This window comes from Bufo bufo, chromosome 3 (genome assembly GCF_905171765.1).
Source record: "Bufo bufo chromosome 3, aBufBuf1.1, whole genome shotgun sequence".
In the NCBI taxonomy this organism is placed as follows: Eukaryota; Metazoa; Chordata; class Amphibia; order Anura; family Bufonidae; genus Bufo; species Bufo bufo.
This window is the reverse complement of record NC_053391.1, coordinates 304,056,011-304,073,178: the sequence shown is the minus strand read 5'-3', so window position 1 is coordinate 304,073,178 and position 17,168 is coordinate 304,056,011. Positions and strand designations below refer to the sequence as shown.

Here is a 17,168-nt window from a genome sequence, read left to right as displayed (position 1 = left end):
CAAGTACTGACTTTCTGCCCGTTTACTGGATTCCGACCCTCCACTGCCTTGACCTGTGTCTGACCTCCATATAGACACTTTGCTGCCTGCCCTTTTCTCGGACCATTTTCCTTGGTTCGTTGACACAGTGGTTCAATATCTACTGCCGTAACACATAGATTTTTCACATTCCCTTTTTGAGAGCCCTAATAGCATATCAAACCTAAGTAAGAGACCGCTACTGCAGTCACAGTGCCGTCAGCTGAAGAGTTTCAGCCCACAGTGAGCTCAAAAGTAAAAAGCACATTATCCTTGTAAGCGCCAAACATAGTGTCTGTAAAGAACAACAACTATTTATTGTTCCCTGTCACTGTACAGGCCCATCTGTCAGGGTAACACCTTGAACTGGTTGAGCATCAACTACTGTGGAGCACATAACATTTTGGCTAAGGGCACAAAAGCTACTTCATTAGTCTGTTAATTTTTGTGGTTGGACAGGAAGTGGTTAGCAGAGCAAGAACAGAATTTTACTAACTTCCTTAAAAGGGGTTGTCCAACCTTCAAATAAGTAACATGAACATAGATGGGACATCATCACTCCAGAAACAGCAGGGATGAGGGTCTTGGTGCTGGAATGGTAGAGCTTTTAGTTACCCGGCTCTCACAAATTTTTGGGGAGGTCGCACAACCCTTTCTAAGCATTCTGAAGCTTAGCTGATCTTCTGAATTCAAGAAAAAGGTAAAATATCTGCAGTCCAATTAAAATGGGAACTGTACCTCTCAAATAGGCACAGTTGGAAGGTCTGGAATGCTTATCAGTCTATAATGCTGTTTTGACATTGTGTTCGATGCTCCTCAATAACAAATTTCATAGTATAGTGGTTTGCAATATATTGCTAATGAGCTATATGTCTCATCTCCCATTTTAGAACAGTTTCATTCATCATGTTTCATTGACTAACCATCCCCTACCCTAGTAAAATGGTGTCTGAGCCCCCCCCTCCAAAAAAACAACAACAAGATGTACCTCAAATACAGCGTGCATTAAACTTTGCAACTTTTTGGAGCCAATATTCTGTCTCACAGTGGATGATAAATGTCCCCCTTTATGTTATTTTTAGGTCACATTTTTAGTTTCCATTTTCTAAATCTTTTCAGCTGATGCCTGTGTAGGGAAAGGAAATCGAGGTATGGCGACACGTAGCGTAGATGCTGTGAATTGCATTCAGATAATCTGCAACATTTACAGTACCAGCAAAGTGGTTGAAACTTCCAAATGTCATCCACACACTGAGGAAAAAACACATTGTTAACTGAATTATACTGCAGTTTTTCAATCTGCTGAAAGTTTTACCCGCAGCTTTCAGTCTTTGCAATGCAATGTTTAATTAGGTACCTTAAAGACACCAGCTGTGTATGGAGATTTAGTGGTAATGCTCCATGGTATGAAGACCTAGTGGCAATGCTCCATGGGAAAATAATATGCAAAAAGTTTTGTCTAAGAGTACAGCTGCACCGCACGCTGTTGAGGCCAGGATTGCAGGGGCATCGCAGTGAAGTGGTGATCCCATAGAAATGAATGGGATCACCACTTAACGGCACACATGCTACTCATGCTGCGATCCCATTCATTTCTATGGGATCACTGCTACACCGGGATGCTCCTTGTGATCCTCCTGGGATCCTGGCCATGACGGCTGTTGCATGACCAGTGTTGCTGTGTAGCCGTACTCTTAGTCTCCATACACAGCTGGTCTTTTTAAGGAGAGCTAGTACTCCACCTAAACTGCAACCAAGGCATCTCATTCAGCCAGCTAGAATCCTACTCTGTACTTGTGAGGGGCAAGCATCCTGAAACAGCTGTCTGTGGATGGATGGCTATTTTCCTTGTCATATCCCAAGGCTTAGTAATAAATTTGGAAGGGAGCCACTTCCAAAAGATGGCGCTAGTGAGATAGTTTTCTTTTCCTGGAGATACCTCTTTGCAATGCAAAGGTTGAAAGTAGTGGATGACCCCCTCTGTGATTCCTGCAACAATCATGTCACAAAAATATGCTTATTTCAGGCAGTATTTGTGCCATTAAATTTCAGAGAAACTTGCTGCTGAATTTCCATCATGGAAAACTTATTGAGAGGTGGTATTTCTTATTTGTTGATATTTCTATGTGTGCGTGCTAAGGCATGACCTGCAATTTTATGGGCTAGGACAGATTATAGAAAAAAGAACCATGTGATGACAGGTGAATTTGATGGCAAAGTTTTTAGTCTGCCCGTAAATGTTCCGGTTTTCTGATGCAGTTTTGAAGCTATAACCAGGCACACATGGGCACATTTACTAAGACCAGATTTTTATGCCACTCTTAGTTTCCCCATTTTGCTGCTGTAAAATTCTCTAAATTATGACGAGGAGTGTGCCTCGTCATAAATTAGGTGGATCTATGGCAGTCCTTGCACTTGGCAAAAACAGTACTCCAGCCCCTATTTCCAGGCGTAAATGCTAGTAAATTTGCCGGAGCCAGAGTCCACAGCATGGCCCCCACTCTGCCCCAGTCCTGCTCAGTTCCTGAACTTGGCAAAAAAACAGTTGTGCAACTAAATATTTTCTCATGGCTGATAAAAAAGGGACATGCGACTATTTTTACAACTAAAGTAGTAGCGCATTCCTTAACAAATGACCCCCGCAAAGTTTTTGTAGTAAGATGTTTCCACTTTAAACTATTGAGCTATAGCTTTTGCCCATAGGAACACACTGGGGCACATTTACGAAGGGACTTGTGACTATTTTAGGTGTAAAATAGTTGCAAGTCCCCTTTTTAACTGGCCGGTTTTATGCAGTGTCCGTCGGTTGGGCAAGATGAGGGGGGTGGGTGGGGGCAGTGCCGGGATTGGGACTAACATTTGCGCCAGGTGCAATGACTGCCACAGATGCGCCTAATTTATGACAAGGCACACACAAAAATCTAACAGCAGCGCAAGGGAGAAACTAAGACCGGCATAAAAAGCCGGTCTTAGTAAATGTGCCCCATTAAGTGTTCCAACACACATGAATTTGTCTCTGCCCTTTTTTTTTACCAGTAAAAGAAATGCTAGAGTAAGCACAAACATTTTTTTCCTTACCATCCATAGTTTTTGCAGTTTTCTTTGGGATGGCTTTTATGGTGTTCTTTTTGTATACAGAGGGTGTCATTTACAAAGTGCATCATGCCACTTTTTGGCATAAAAAAAATGCAAGACTCTATTTTGTGACTTTTTAAAAGCCCATGCAACAATATTATGTTTCACAGCATTTTTACGCCACCCTCACCATTTCGGAATGGCGAAGGGAGTGGCAGGGGCGTGTCTGGGGCCAATGGCATATTTACTTACATTTACGCCAGATTTAGAATTAAAAGTGGTTGAAAAAGTACTGAAGTAGTTTTTCACAATAGGCACACAAAGCAGAAGGATGTGCATGAATTTATGAGGAGCATGAATCATCAAAAATTAGGCAAATCCTCCACCACCACAAAATGGAAACAAAAACATAAAAAGCCGGTGTTTGTGAATGACCCGCAGTGTGTTTTACCACAAACATATTTCCCATAGACATAGTAACATAGTTTATAAGGCTGAAAAAAGACATCTGTCCATCCAGTTCAGCCTGTTATCCTGCAAGTTCATCCAGAGAAAGGCAAAAAAACAAACAAACTGTGAGGTAGAAGCCAATTTTCCCCACTTTAGGGGAAAAAAAACCTTCCCGGCTCCAATCAGGCAATCAGAATAACTCCCCGGATTAACGACCCCTCTCTAGTAGCCATAGCCTGTAATATTATTACACTCCAGAAACACATCCAGGCCCCTCTTGAATTATTTTGTTGTACTCACCATCACAACCTCCTCAGGCAGAGAGTTCCATAGTCTCACTGCTCTTACCGTAAAGAATCCTCTTCTATGTTTGTGTACAAACCTTCTTTCCTCCAGATGCAAAGGATGTCCCCTTGTCACAGTCAGAGTCCTGGGGATAAATAGATGATGGGAGAGATCTCTGTACTGACCCCTGATATATTTATACAGTTATTAGATCTCCCCTCATCTTTTTTCTAAAGTGAATAACCCTAATTTTGATAATCTTTCAGGGTACTGTAGTCCACCCATTCCAGTTATTACTTCAGTTGCCCTCCTCTGGACCCTCTCCAGCTCTGCTATCTCTGCCTTGTTCACAGGAGCCCAGAACTGTACACAGTACTCCATGTGTGGTCTGACCAGTGATTTGTAAAGTGGTAGGACTATGTTCTCATCACGGGCATCTATGCCTCTTTTGATGCAACCCATTATCTTATTGTCCTTGACAGCAGCTGCCTGACACTGGTTTGTACAGTTTAGTTTGCTGTTCACTAAAATTCCTAAATCCTTTTCCATGTCAGTGTTACCGAGTGTGTTACCATTTAGTATGTACAGGTGACTTGCATTATTCCATCCCATGTGCATAACCTTACATTTGTCAGTGTTAAACCTCATCTGCCACTTATCTGCCCAAGCCTCCAATCTATCCACATCCATCTGTAGCAGTATACATTCCTCTTCTGTGTTAATTATTTTACACAGTTTAGTGTCATCTGCAAAAATGTATATTTTACGGTGCAAACCTTCTACAAGATCATTAATAAATATATTGAAAATAATAAGGCCCAATATTGACCCCTGTGGTACACCAATAGTGATGGTGACCCAATCTGAGTGTGTACCGTTAATAACCACACTCTGTTTTCTATCACTGAGCCAGTTACTTACCCACATACAGACATTTTTCCCCAGTCCAAGCATTCTCATTTTATATACTAACCTTTTATGTGGTACAGTATCAAATGCTTTAGAGAAGTCAAGATATTTGACATCCATTGATTCGCCACAGTAAAGTCTAGAATTACCTTCTCATAGAAACTGATTAAATTAGTTTGACATGACCGATCCCTCATGAAGCCATGCTGATATGGCATTACTTGCTTATTTCGATTGGGGTATTCCAAGATAGCATCTCTTAGAAAACCTTCAGTTTAATTACGACAGATGTTAAAGTTACCGGCCTACAGTTTCTGGGCTCTGTTTTTGGACCCTTTTTGGATATTGGCACCACATTTGCTATGCGCAAATCGTGTGGCACACGCCCTGTCAGTCCTTAAATATCAGAAATAAGGGTCTGGCTATGACATTACTTAATTCTCTTAGGATACAGGGGTGTATGCCATCTGGTTCCGGCGATTTGTCTATTTGAATCTTTTTAAGTTGCCGCTGTACTTCTTCCTGGGTCAGACAGGGCACTTTTAATGGGGAATTAACTTTTGCATTCTGCATTTCATCTGACAGTTTATTTTCTTCAGTGATTGCAGTGTAGAAAAAAATATTTAATAGCTTTGCTTTCTCCTCATTGCTCTCTGCAACTCCCCCCTCATTACTCTGTAAAGGGCCAACACCTTCAGATTTATACTTTTTACCTTTTATATATATTTGAAGAACATTTTAGGGTTAGTTTTACTCTCTTTGGCAATGAATTGTTTTTTACATATTCTGTTTCTTTCTTTATAGTTTTTCAATGTTTCCTCGCTACCCTCCTGTTTTAGTGATTTAAATGTTTTCTTTTTGTCATTTATTGCTTTTGTTACAATTCTATTTATCCACATTGTTTTTTTCTTGTTCTTTATCCTTTTATTCCCATAATTCCCAACTGGTTCAGGACCCGACTAGAGGGACGGCCATATTGGACTTACTACTAACCAATAGACCTGATAGAACAACAGATTTGCAGATTGGGGGACAACTGGGAAATAGTGACGAATCCTAAACTCTAATTGTGAGAGGTACTCCCACAATTAGAGTTTAGGATTCGTCACTATTTCCCAGTTGTCCCCCAATCTGCAAATCTGTTGTTCTATCAGGTCTTTTGGTTAGAAGTAAGTCCAATATGGCCGTCCCTCTAGTCAGGTCCTGAACCAGTTGGGAAAGGTAATTGTCTTTAGTTATTGCCAAGAACCTGTTTTCTTTATGCTATGTGCAGATTTCAGTTTCCCAGTCTATATCTGTGTAGTTGAAGTCCCCCATAATAATGACCTCATGATTTGCCGCCTCATCTATCTTGTTTAATAGTAGATTTTCTGTAGACTCTGGTATACTAGGTATCTTATAATAAACTCCTATCAGTATTTTATTATTGTTTTTGCCACCATTTTGATGATCTTTTCAGACTGTAATCCTGTAAGTTAACTTATCATAGCTATCATCCAGCCATGTCTCAGTTACTCCCACTATGTCATAGTCCTCCTCACACATCACTAATTCCAGTTCACCAGTTTTATTAGTCAGGCTTCTGGCATTAGTGTACATACAATTGAGAGGTTTCTGTATATATTTTACCCTACACCTTTCCTTATGAACTGTTCTAGTCCCTCTTTCCATTCCTCCCCTAGTTTCATTACGTCTACACTGTCTTCCCCTCCTATATTGTAATTACCCAGTCTCTAGCTTAAACACTCCTCCAACCTTCTAGCCATCTTCTCCCCATTGAGGTAGAGCCCATCCGTACAGGTAGAGCCTGTAGCCAACAGAGAATTTGGCCCAATTCTCCAGGAACCCAAACCCCTCCTTCCTACACCAATTCTTGAGCCATTTGTTATCCTCCTTAATCTCCCGCTGCCTTTCTGGTGTGGCTCGTGGTACAGGTAGTATTTCAGAAAATACTACCTTTGAGGTCCTTTCCCTAAGCTCGTGACCTAAATCCCAAAATCATTTTTAAGGAAGGTCCACCTACCTCTAACTTTGTCATTGGTTCCAATATGGACCATGACTGCTGGATCTTCTCCAGCCCCTCCCAGTAATCTGTCAACCCAATCTGCAATATGTCGAACTCGAACGCCAGGAAGACAACACACTGTTTGACGATCCCGGTCTATGTAACAGATCGCCCTATCTGTACCCTAATAATTGAGTCTTCCACTACCAGCACCTGTCTGGCCTGCCCTGCTCTCCTGGTCCCCTGCTTACTAGAGCTGACATTCCCCTGACTGGCAGAGGAAGTGTCCGACTGCAGCAGTGCTCTTCCTGAACTATAATCTGAAGCTCGCGTGTTTATCACAAAAAATGATTAACCCCTTAGTGACCACCCATACGTGTTTTTACGGCAGTCACTAAGGGGCATTGGGCTGGAGCGCCGCCTTTTTACGGCGGCACTTCAGCCCAAGTTAGCGATAAAATCAATCGCTGTAGCTTCGTGCCCGCAGCTACCTGAGGTAGCTGAGGGCTCGGGGCAGTGATCAGAGACCGTGACAAGTGGTCTCTGATCACGTGATCGCCGTGATACACGTTATCACGGCGATCACCGAAAATGCCGGCAGCGGAGATGCCTGCACTAAACTTTCTCCCTCCTCTCATGTAAGAGAGGAGGGAGAAAGTCTCCGGTGCTAGGATCGGGTCCCCCAGCGCTTCAGGTCCTAAGCTGGGTCCCGATCCTCACCCCCCCTTACCCTCAAGGAAGATGGCGGCGGCGGCCTGGCGCATGCGCAGACTTAAAGCCGGCCGCCGCCGCTCACTGTAAGGTCTCTCTCCTCATGAGAGGAGAGAGAAGTTCAAATTATGCCCCCAGCACCCCGATCGGGGCAATATGGCCCTCAGATATATTTCAATAAAGTTATTAGGGCGCCCCCCCATCTAATAAAAAAATAATATGGCGCAGACATGCGCACTGGTTACTGTGCTGAAGATCTGCCTTCAGCACAGTAACCATCAGGGACCAATAATAATGGTTCCTGATCATGTGGTCTCCATGATAAACCTATCATGGAGATCACATCCATTATATTTACAAAACAGAGCCAGGACAGGGGCTGTGCTTCTCTCTCCCCTCAGCGCAGTTGTTCTGTGAGGAGAAAGAGATCAGACTTCTGTCCTGGCTCTGTGAATACATACTGTGAAAAAAATATATAAACTGTCCGTCAGTAACTGGCGGTCAGTGGGTGTCCGTGATTAGGCGTCCGTCATTAGACGTCTATTAGTTACAGTCAATTATCTTTATTAGGGACCCTGTGTCCGTCTGTTACTGGCGGTAAGTGGGTGTCAGTCAGTCGGTGGGTGTCAGTGAGTTGTTGGGTGTCACTCCGTCAGTCAGTGGGTGTCACTCCGTCAGTCAGTGGGTGTCACTCCGTCAGTGGGTGTCAGTCAGTCGGTGGGTGACAGTCATTTTTAGGGACGGTCAGTTATTTTAATTTCTTTCTGAGCTGTACAGAAAAAAATAAATGGCTCGGAGATTGTTAAGTGCGGAGCAGGCATACGAATTTCTCTGCTCTGACCACTCTGAATCTGGCACCGCTTCAGAGGCGGAAATATTTTCAGATAGCGGGGACTCCGATTCCATCCCCAGACCCCATAGCCCTATGGTGGTAGAAGTCGACACCTCCTCTCATTCTCCACCCAGCGGTCCCGTCCCTTCTGCTACGTGGGTTCCTGCCACTTCATTTTCCCCCCAAGTACCCCAATATTTATCCACTCCCCAAATTAATGTGGATGTCGGCAATTTTACCCCTTATGATTTTTTTCATTTATTTGTGGATGATAACGTCCTTGAGTTAATTATGCAGCAAACTAATTTGTACGCCACACAGTTTGCTGTACAAAAGCCCACGTCTATTTATGTAAGATGGTGGACCCCCCACAAGTGTCCCTGAAATAAAAAAAATTTGGGGGCTTACCCTGGACATGGGCATTGTAAAAAAAAACTCTGTCCGATCCTATTGGGCTGCGAGTACTGTCCACTCAACCCCTGTGTTTGCAGCAGTTATGTCCCGTAACCGCTATGAAGTCCTAATGCGGTTTATGCATTTTTCTGACAATTCCCAAGTCCCCCCCAGAACTGACCCAGCCTTCGACCCCCTAAATAAATTAAGACCCCTTATTTCCCTCCTTACAGATTTATTCTTGAAATTATATACCCCTGAGAAAAAATTATCCGTTGATGAGTCCCTTTTTAGTTTTAAAGGCCGCCTTTCCTTCCGTCAATATATTCCCTCCAAGCGTGCCAGATATGGGGTAAAATTGTATAAGGTGTGCGAGAGCACAACCAGCTACACCTGTGGTCTGTCTATTTATGAGGGCAGAGACTCCCAACTTAACCCCCCAGGCTGCCCCGAAAATATTGGGACATCGGGAAAAATTGTGTGGGATTTATTGGCGCCATTCCTGCACAAAGGGTACCATGTGTACACAGATAATTTTTATACCAGTATACCCCTTTATAAATCCCTCCATGCTGCAAACACAGGGGCTTGTGGGACAGTCCGCAAAAATAGAGTTGGATACCCACAACCGCTGGTCTCCAAACGTTTGGAGAAAGGAACATCCTTCGCCCTCGCAAGTGACCAGCTGCTTGCTGTGAAGTGGAAGGACAGGAAGGATGTCTACATGCTGACCACCTTGCATGCAGACACCACAGTGGCAGTTAGGGAGAGGGGGGCTACGGCGGACAAGCACAAACCAGTCTGTGTGACAGACTACAATAAATTTATGGGAGGTGTAGACCCATTCAAGTCAGACACAAAGGTGTGGAGAAGTATAGATCAGAGTTGTGTGTTAAAAAATATCCTAAACTTTGAACATCCCACCGATCACCATTAAATCCATTATAACAAAATAGAAAGAATATGGCACAGCTATACACTACGACTACGTTCATTGTGTGCGTTTTTTCCGTTCGGATTGCATGCATCTTTCACACACATGAAGAAAAACTGAATAAAAGCAATCTACATCTCCTGGCAACCACCAGTGTAAAACACATTATATCCGGATGCCTTCTGTTTTTCACACAAGCCACATTCACTTCTATGGGGCCAGGGCTGCATGAAAAATATAGAACATGCTGCGATTTTTCCTGTACGCAGAGATGGTGCATGGAAAACCACACTCATATACTGTACACAGACCCATTGTAATGAATGGATCAGGAATCAGTACTACATGTCACAACTCTCCCTTAGATAGAACCAGGTCACTCAGCTTGTCAGTTGTTTTCTACTTACAATTTCTGGTGGTTTGTGCTACAATGTTTGATGCATTTCTTTTTAAAATTGCCATCAGTTATCTGACTGTAATGTAATAATAAATCTGGGAAAATGTCTGTAAAAATGGCAAGGATTCTGCCAATTGCAGTTATGGGTGGTCTGAATGAATGACAAGCAGGGGCATACTATCTATTTCATACTTTTTGAAAGTTACCGTAAGTAGTTTTATCAAAATTATGATTTATAGATTATTCTAAGGATTATACTGTAAGTGTGGGTGATGACACGTCTGCTCGTCAGATTGCTTCGTATGTTGTGTCACATGTAACTAATTGTCACTAATTGTCACCATGAATCATTATATGTAGAAGAACTGCATGCCTAAGTCTGTACGTAATACACCTGCCTGTCTACCTAGTGCTACTCCCTGCTCTACATTGGGATGCGCCTCCAACTGCAGTTATGCAACACAGTAAAAATGCCCACAAATGTCACTTATATCGTTATGTATCTTGTTTAGTTCCTTAAATACACTTTAAGTGATCATCATTTCTATCTTCTGTTAATCAGTCTTGCATTTGTTTGAGCATGTACATATAAATGTGAAATGTTCCTGATGGTAACAAAATGCTATCCTACCGGCAGAACAAGAGGACTCATGTACGAGTTTGGGTGGTGTTTGTTGATCTTTGTGTCCCCAGTGGGAGCAAGTGGACAAAAAGTTGTGGATTGCAACCTTGTGGCAATTTAAACTTTAAAACTGATCTGAAAACTAGCATGGAAGTACTATATAGTTATATATTATAAAAAAAAAACCATTCAATACCAAGGAAAATACACACGTGTGATACATTTTGCACCTTTGATGGATTGCTTTATGTATAGGAACATGAATGTGTGGTCCTTGATAAGGCTCGAGGCTTTTTTACAATGACAGATGTGTCCTGATTTTCTGGTAGCTAGAAGCCATAAAAATTCTATATAAAAAACAAGGTGAATAATTCTCAGCCATTACCTCTGGAGGTCAGATAGCTTCTCACGCAGCATCAGCTATAATAGTGTACAGTGTACTATTACTAACTCTTTGTGTTCTTTATATTAGGTTCTTGTGTTCTACCACTATAACATTTGGAATGAGTACCCATTCCTGTGGGCAGGAAATAAGATGCCAGCGCCATGGGCCAACACAACAAATGTACATAAGTTGATTCAATTTCTGGAGACAACTCTGGGGGAACGTGCTAAGCGGGGGACATTTCATGTGTCTCAGGCCATTCTCACACCACAGGTTAAAACCATTGTGCGAGGATTGAAATCTGGATTAAAAAATACACTTGTCCATAGGTAAGTTTAGACTAGCAATGCATCAATTACATCCTGAAGTGTTCAAATGCCATGTAAATGTGTTGTTACAGTATGTAAGATCTCATATGTGCATGTAGCTAATTTCATAGATGTAATTTTCCCAAGTCATTCTTAAAGTGGTTGTGTGGCAATAAGGGGTTTTAAGCTAATGCCCGCAGCCTGCCAGAGTAAGGCTAAGTTCACGCGAACGTATGTGATCCGTGGCCGTATTGCGGCCCACAAATCGCGGGCCGCAATACACGGCCACAGTTCCGTGTGCATTCCGCATCATGGATGCGGACCCATTAACTTCAATGGGTCCGCAAATCCGGAATCGTGGAACGGCCGCACAGGACGGGACCCCTCGGAAGCACTACGGAGTGCTTCCGTGGGGTTATGTCCCGTACTTCCGTTCTGCAAAAAGATAGAACATGTCCTATCTTTTAGCGGAACGGGCGGATCGTGGACCCATTAAAGTGAATGGGTCCACGATCTGATACGGCTGACCTACGGCCGGCGATCGTGCATTGCGGCCCGCTATTTGCGGGCCGCAGCACAGGCACGGGTCACACACATTCGTGTGAACTCGGCCTAAGCCTCATGCACACGGCCGTGTTCCGCGGCCGAGAGCGGTCCGTGGTAACCCGGCCGGGATTCCTTCTGACAGCAGGAGCGCACGGCGTCATTGGTTGCTATGACGCTGTGCGCTTCATGCCATCGCTGCTGTACAGTGATACACTGGTATAGATCATTCTTTCAGATTGATCAGGCATTTTTCAGACTGATCAGGATCCTGATCAGTCTGAAAAATGCCTGATCAGTCAGAAAAATGCATTGCAATACGGGATCCGTTTTTTCCGGTGTCATCAGGCAAAACGGATCAGGTATTTTTTTTTTTTAACATTAACAGTAATCTGAAATCTTGTCTAGTAAAATTTACATAAAAAAATGTTTCATTACCACTCTGCATTTTCTGTCTCCAAGACAGGCACCAACAAACACAATGCCACACAGTATCCATAAATAGTGCATTTTTATTGAAACATGATTAAAAATAATAATAGATAATCACATTAAAATATCCACAGTCTTAGATGAACTCCACATGTCACAAAAGCATGTCCATGAGATACCAACAATGGTCAAATAATTAAAATATCAGTTTGTATAATAATAACTCCCCACAATTTGCCAGGTAATAATTACTAATATCAATTATCTACACTGTTGCAGCATAATTTGCCATATTATTGTAGTTGTTATTATTGTCAATTATTCACACTATCGCAGTATAATAGAGAGTAATCTCACTTAGGAAAACAATATTTCTGCCAACATCCACAGCAAATGTGAGATGAATCAAATACAGTTGCAAGAAAAAGTATGTGAACCCTTTGGAATGATATGAATTTCTGCACAAATTGGTCATAAAATGTGATCTGATCTTCATCTAAGTCACAACAATAGACAATCACAGTCTGCTTAAACTAATAACACACAAAGAATGAAATGTTACCATGTTTTTATTGAACACACCATATAAACATTCACAGTGCAGGTGGAAAAAGTATGTGAACCCCTAGACTAATGACATCTCCAAGAGCTAATTGGAGTGAGGTGTCAGCCAACTGGAGTCCAACCAATGAGATGAGATTGGAGGTGTTGGTTACAGCTGCACTGCCCTATAAAAAATACCACACCAGTTCTGGGTTTGCTTTTCTCAAGAAGCACTGCCTGATGTGAATGATGCCTCGCACAAAAGAGCTCTCATAAGATCTACGATTAAGAATTGTTGACTTGCATAAAGCTGGAAAGTGTTATAAAAGTATCTCCAAAAGCCTTGCTGTTCATCAGTCCACGGTAAGACAAATTGTCTATAAATGGAGAAAGTTCAGCACTGCTGCTACTCTCCCTAGGAGTGGCCGTCCTGTAAAGATGACTGCAAGAGCACAGCGCAGACTGCTCAATGAGGTGATGAAGAATCCTAGAGTGTCAGCTAAAGACTTACAAAAGTTTCTGGCATATGCGAACATCCCTGTTAGCGAATCTACGATACGTAAAACACTAAACAAGAATGGATTTCATGGGAGGATACCAAAGAGGAAGCCACTGCTGTCCAAAAAAAACATTGCTGCACGTTTACAGTTTGCACAAGAGCACCTGGATGTTCCACAGCAGTACTGGCAAAATATTCTGTGGACAGATGAAACCAAAGTTGAGTTGTTTGGAAGAAACACACAACACTATGTGTGGAGAAAAAGAGGCACAGCACACCAACATCAAAACCTCATCCCAACTGTGAAGTATGGTGGTGGGGGCATCATGGTTTGGGGCTGCTTTGCTGCGTCAGGGCCTGGACGGATTGCTATCATCGAAGGAAAAATTTATTCCCAAGTTTATCAAAACATTTTGCAGGAGAACTTAAGGCCATCTGTCCACAAGCTGAAGCTCAACAGAAGATGGGTGTTGCAACAGAACAACGACTCAAAGCATAGAAGTAAATCAACAACAGAATGGCTTAAACAGAAGAAAATACGCCTTCTGGAGTGGCCCAATTCAGAGTCCTGACCTCAACCCGATTGAGATGCTGTGGCATGACCTCAAGAAAGCGATTCACACCAGACAACTCAAGAATATTGCTGAACTGAAACAGTTCTGTAAAGAGGAATGGTCAAGAATTACTCCTGACCGTTGTGCACGTCTGATCTGCAACTACAGGAAACGTTTGGTTGAAGTTATTGCTGCCAAAGGAGGTTCAACCAGTTATTAAATCCAAGGGTTCACATACTTTTTCCACCTGCACTGTGAATGTTTACATGGTGTGTTCAATAAAAACATGGTAACATTAAATTCTTTGTGTGTTATTAGTTTAAGCAGACTGTGATTGTCTATTGTTGTGACTTAGATGAAGATCAGATCACATTTTATGACCAATTTGTGCAGAAATCCATATCATTCCAAAGGGTTCACATACTTTTTCTTGCAACTGTATACCAGACCAAGGGATCCAAGGGACTTCGTTATCGTCACCCCGACGAACATTTTGCCCAAAGCTTCTTCCCTGCCCGCTCCCCGTGCGAAACGTACAGGAGGTGCATGTTTGGTAACTTTACTGTAACAAGCCTTACATCTGTGTGATTGTCACTTAACCATTGCTAATCTTGTATAACTGTATTTCCATTTGTGTCATGCATATATGTAATGTACTGTTGGTGTATTTTCTTCCTAGGAATCTTCCAATGATACTGAACTGGGTAAAAATGCAGAAACCAGGTGCCATGGGTGTTAATATCATCACATCAGACTTTGTTGAGCTAGTTGACTTTGCAGAAACAGTTATTGCACTAAACTATCTGCTGCTCAAAAACAATAAAGACAGAGAAAACAGCTAAGAAGCAAAACTGAAGCCCGTGAGAGTCTGACATTGCCATGAAATAAATTATACCTAGTTGGGAAAGGGATCATCTACAGTGTCCGTGCTATTTTTTTTATCATGTCTACCTCTTTCATGTATTTTATTTTGCTAATTTATTAACAGATGAAGACTCAATTTTCAACAAAATGTAATTATGAGTTTAGGCAGTATAATGGAGGAACCAGCCCTTCTTCCCGATGTCTTGAATAGAAGCCAGAGGTCAATTCTCACTTCTAACCACATTTTCCAATGTGTCCAATTTATAAGTACATTGATTAAAAAGATCAAAGATAAACTAGTTGTGTATTTTATTGCATAAATTAATGATGAAATGATCAGCAATGCTACAGAATTCAGAACAGTTATCTGAAAGGTTTACAGATATCGGGGTAATACCACATGTCTCATGATTTTTGAAGTTCGTCCATGTGAGTTCAGCTGTACGGTGTGGATTGACATTAGCAATTCCTCATCACTATGGCCTGCAAGTGCATGCAATTGTGAAGTTCTTACAATTTTGTGTGTACAGATCTTGTATGGAAGCACAGAGTCCCAATGGGTCTGTATTGCAGATCTGTATGCACCCCATTGGACTTCACAGTAATGGCCTCTCTTAATATGGCACTGTATGCAGTTGTATAACTATTGGGGTCGCTGCAGTTGCCGCCTAGGGGCGGTAACTGCTTCCTCATCAGAGGCGGTGAAGATCAGCGTTTGTGCAGCAGTCATTTCCACTGTATGGGGACGAGTGAAAGCTACTGCAAGTGCTCGTCCTCCTACAGATTCATTGTTTCTGGACAACAGATGGCTTTTTACACAGCATGATCTGCTGTCCAGAAACAATGATTTTGATATCTGCATAAATGATGATTTCACTTGATGAACAAGCGTTTTGCTCATTCATCTGGTGATCGCAGGCAACTTCACACAGGACAGTTATCTGTTAACGAGTGTTCATACTAACATTAGTTTCCAATAATTGGCCTGACAATTGTCTCATGAAAATCTGGCTAAAAGGGGTGGTCTCACTTCAGCAAGTGGCATTTTTTATGTGGAGAAAGTTAATATAAGCCACTTACTAATGTATTGTTATTATCCATATCATCTCCTTTGCTGGCTGGATTCATTTTTCCATCACATTATACACTGCTCGTTTCCATGGTTACGAACACCCTGCAATCCATCAGTGGTGGTCGTGATTGCACACTATAGGAAAAAGCACAGACCTCTCTGGTGGCTGGGGCTGTGGTAGCGCACATAGGTTGCTGCTTTTTTCTATAGTGTGCAAGCACAGTAATCGCTAAGGGCTGTTTCACACGAGCGAGTCCATTGCGGGACTCACGCTCCGTGTGTGAGTGTGATCCTCCGCTCTGGACTTGCAGGAGCGCACGGCATTATTATGATTTATAATGCTATGTGCCTCTGCTTGATCTTATTTCTACAGAATCACACTGACAGCTTTATGTCACTGTGATTCTGTGGAAAAAAGGCCATGCAGAGGCACATAGCATTATAAATCATAATAATGCCGTGCGCTCCTGCAAGTCCAGAGCGGAGGATCACAGTCACACACAGAGCATGATTCCCGCAATGGACTCGCTCGTGTGAAACAGCCCTAATAGATTGCAGTATATAATGTGATGGAAAAATGAATGAAGCCAGCAAAGAAGACAATATGGACAATCACAATACATTAGTAAGTGCCTTGTCTTAACTTTCTCTACATAATAAATGCTATTTGCTACAACCCCTTTAAGGCTGATTATACATATTTGATCTTTCTGATCTACTTTAACCAGGCCATTTTTAGCAAATCTGACATGTGTCACTTTATGTGGTAATAACTTTAAAACGCTATTACTTATCCAGGACATTCTGAGATTGTTTTATCGTCACATATTGTACTTCATGACCGTGGTAAAATTACGTCAAAAAAAATAAATTTTTATTTATAAAAAAAAATCCAAATTTACCCAAACTTTGGAAAAATTAGCACATTTCCAAATTTCTATTTCTCTGCTTTTATAATAAATAGTAATACCATCAAAAATAGTTATTACTTTACATTCCCCATATGTCTACTTTATGTTTGGATCATTTTATTTTAGAAGGCTTAGAAGTTTAGAAGCAAATCTTGAAATGTTTCCAAAAATTTCTAAAACCCACTTTTTCAGGACCAGTTCAGGTCTGAAGTCACTTTATGAGGCTTACATAATAGAAACCACCCAAAAATGACCTTATTTTACAAACTACACCCCTCAAGGTATTCAAAACAGATTTTCCATTTGAATCAATTTTTTCCAGTTACAAAGCAAGGGTTAACAGCCGAACAAAACTAAATTTTTATGGCCCTGATTCTGTAGTTTACAGAAACACCCTATACGTGGTCGTAAACTGCTGTACGGGCA

The 17,168-nt window shown here is 41.9% G+C and overlaps 1 protein-coding gene across 1 annotated transcript in view; it reads left to right on the top strand.

The window, feature by feature from the left end:
- LOC120993374 (PI-PLC X domain-containing protein 2-like) overlaps positions 1 to 14,829 on the top strand; it is a 30,554-nt gene extending 15,725 nt beyond the window's left edge. The window contains exons 3-4 of the mRNA XM_040421886.1: positions 11,104 to 11,345; positions 14,575 to 14,829. Coding sequence (XP_040277820.1) covers positions 11,104 to 11,345; positions 14,575 to 14,737 — 405 coding nt within the window. The 3' untranslated portion in view covers positions 14,738 to 14,829. The remainder of the gene's footprint in view (positions 1 to 11,103; positions 11,346 to 14,574) is intronic.
- Positions 14,830 to 17,168: the final 2,339 nt, after the last annotated feature.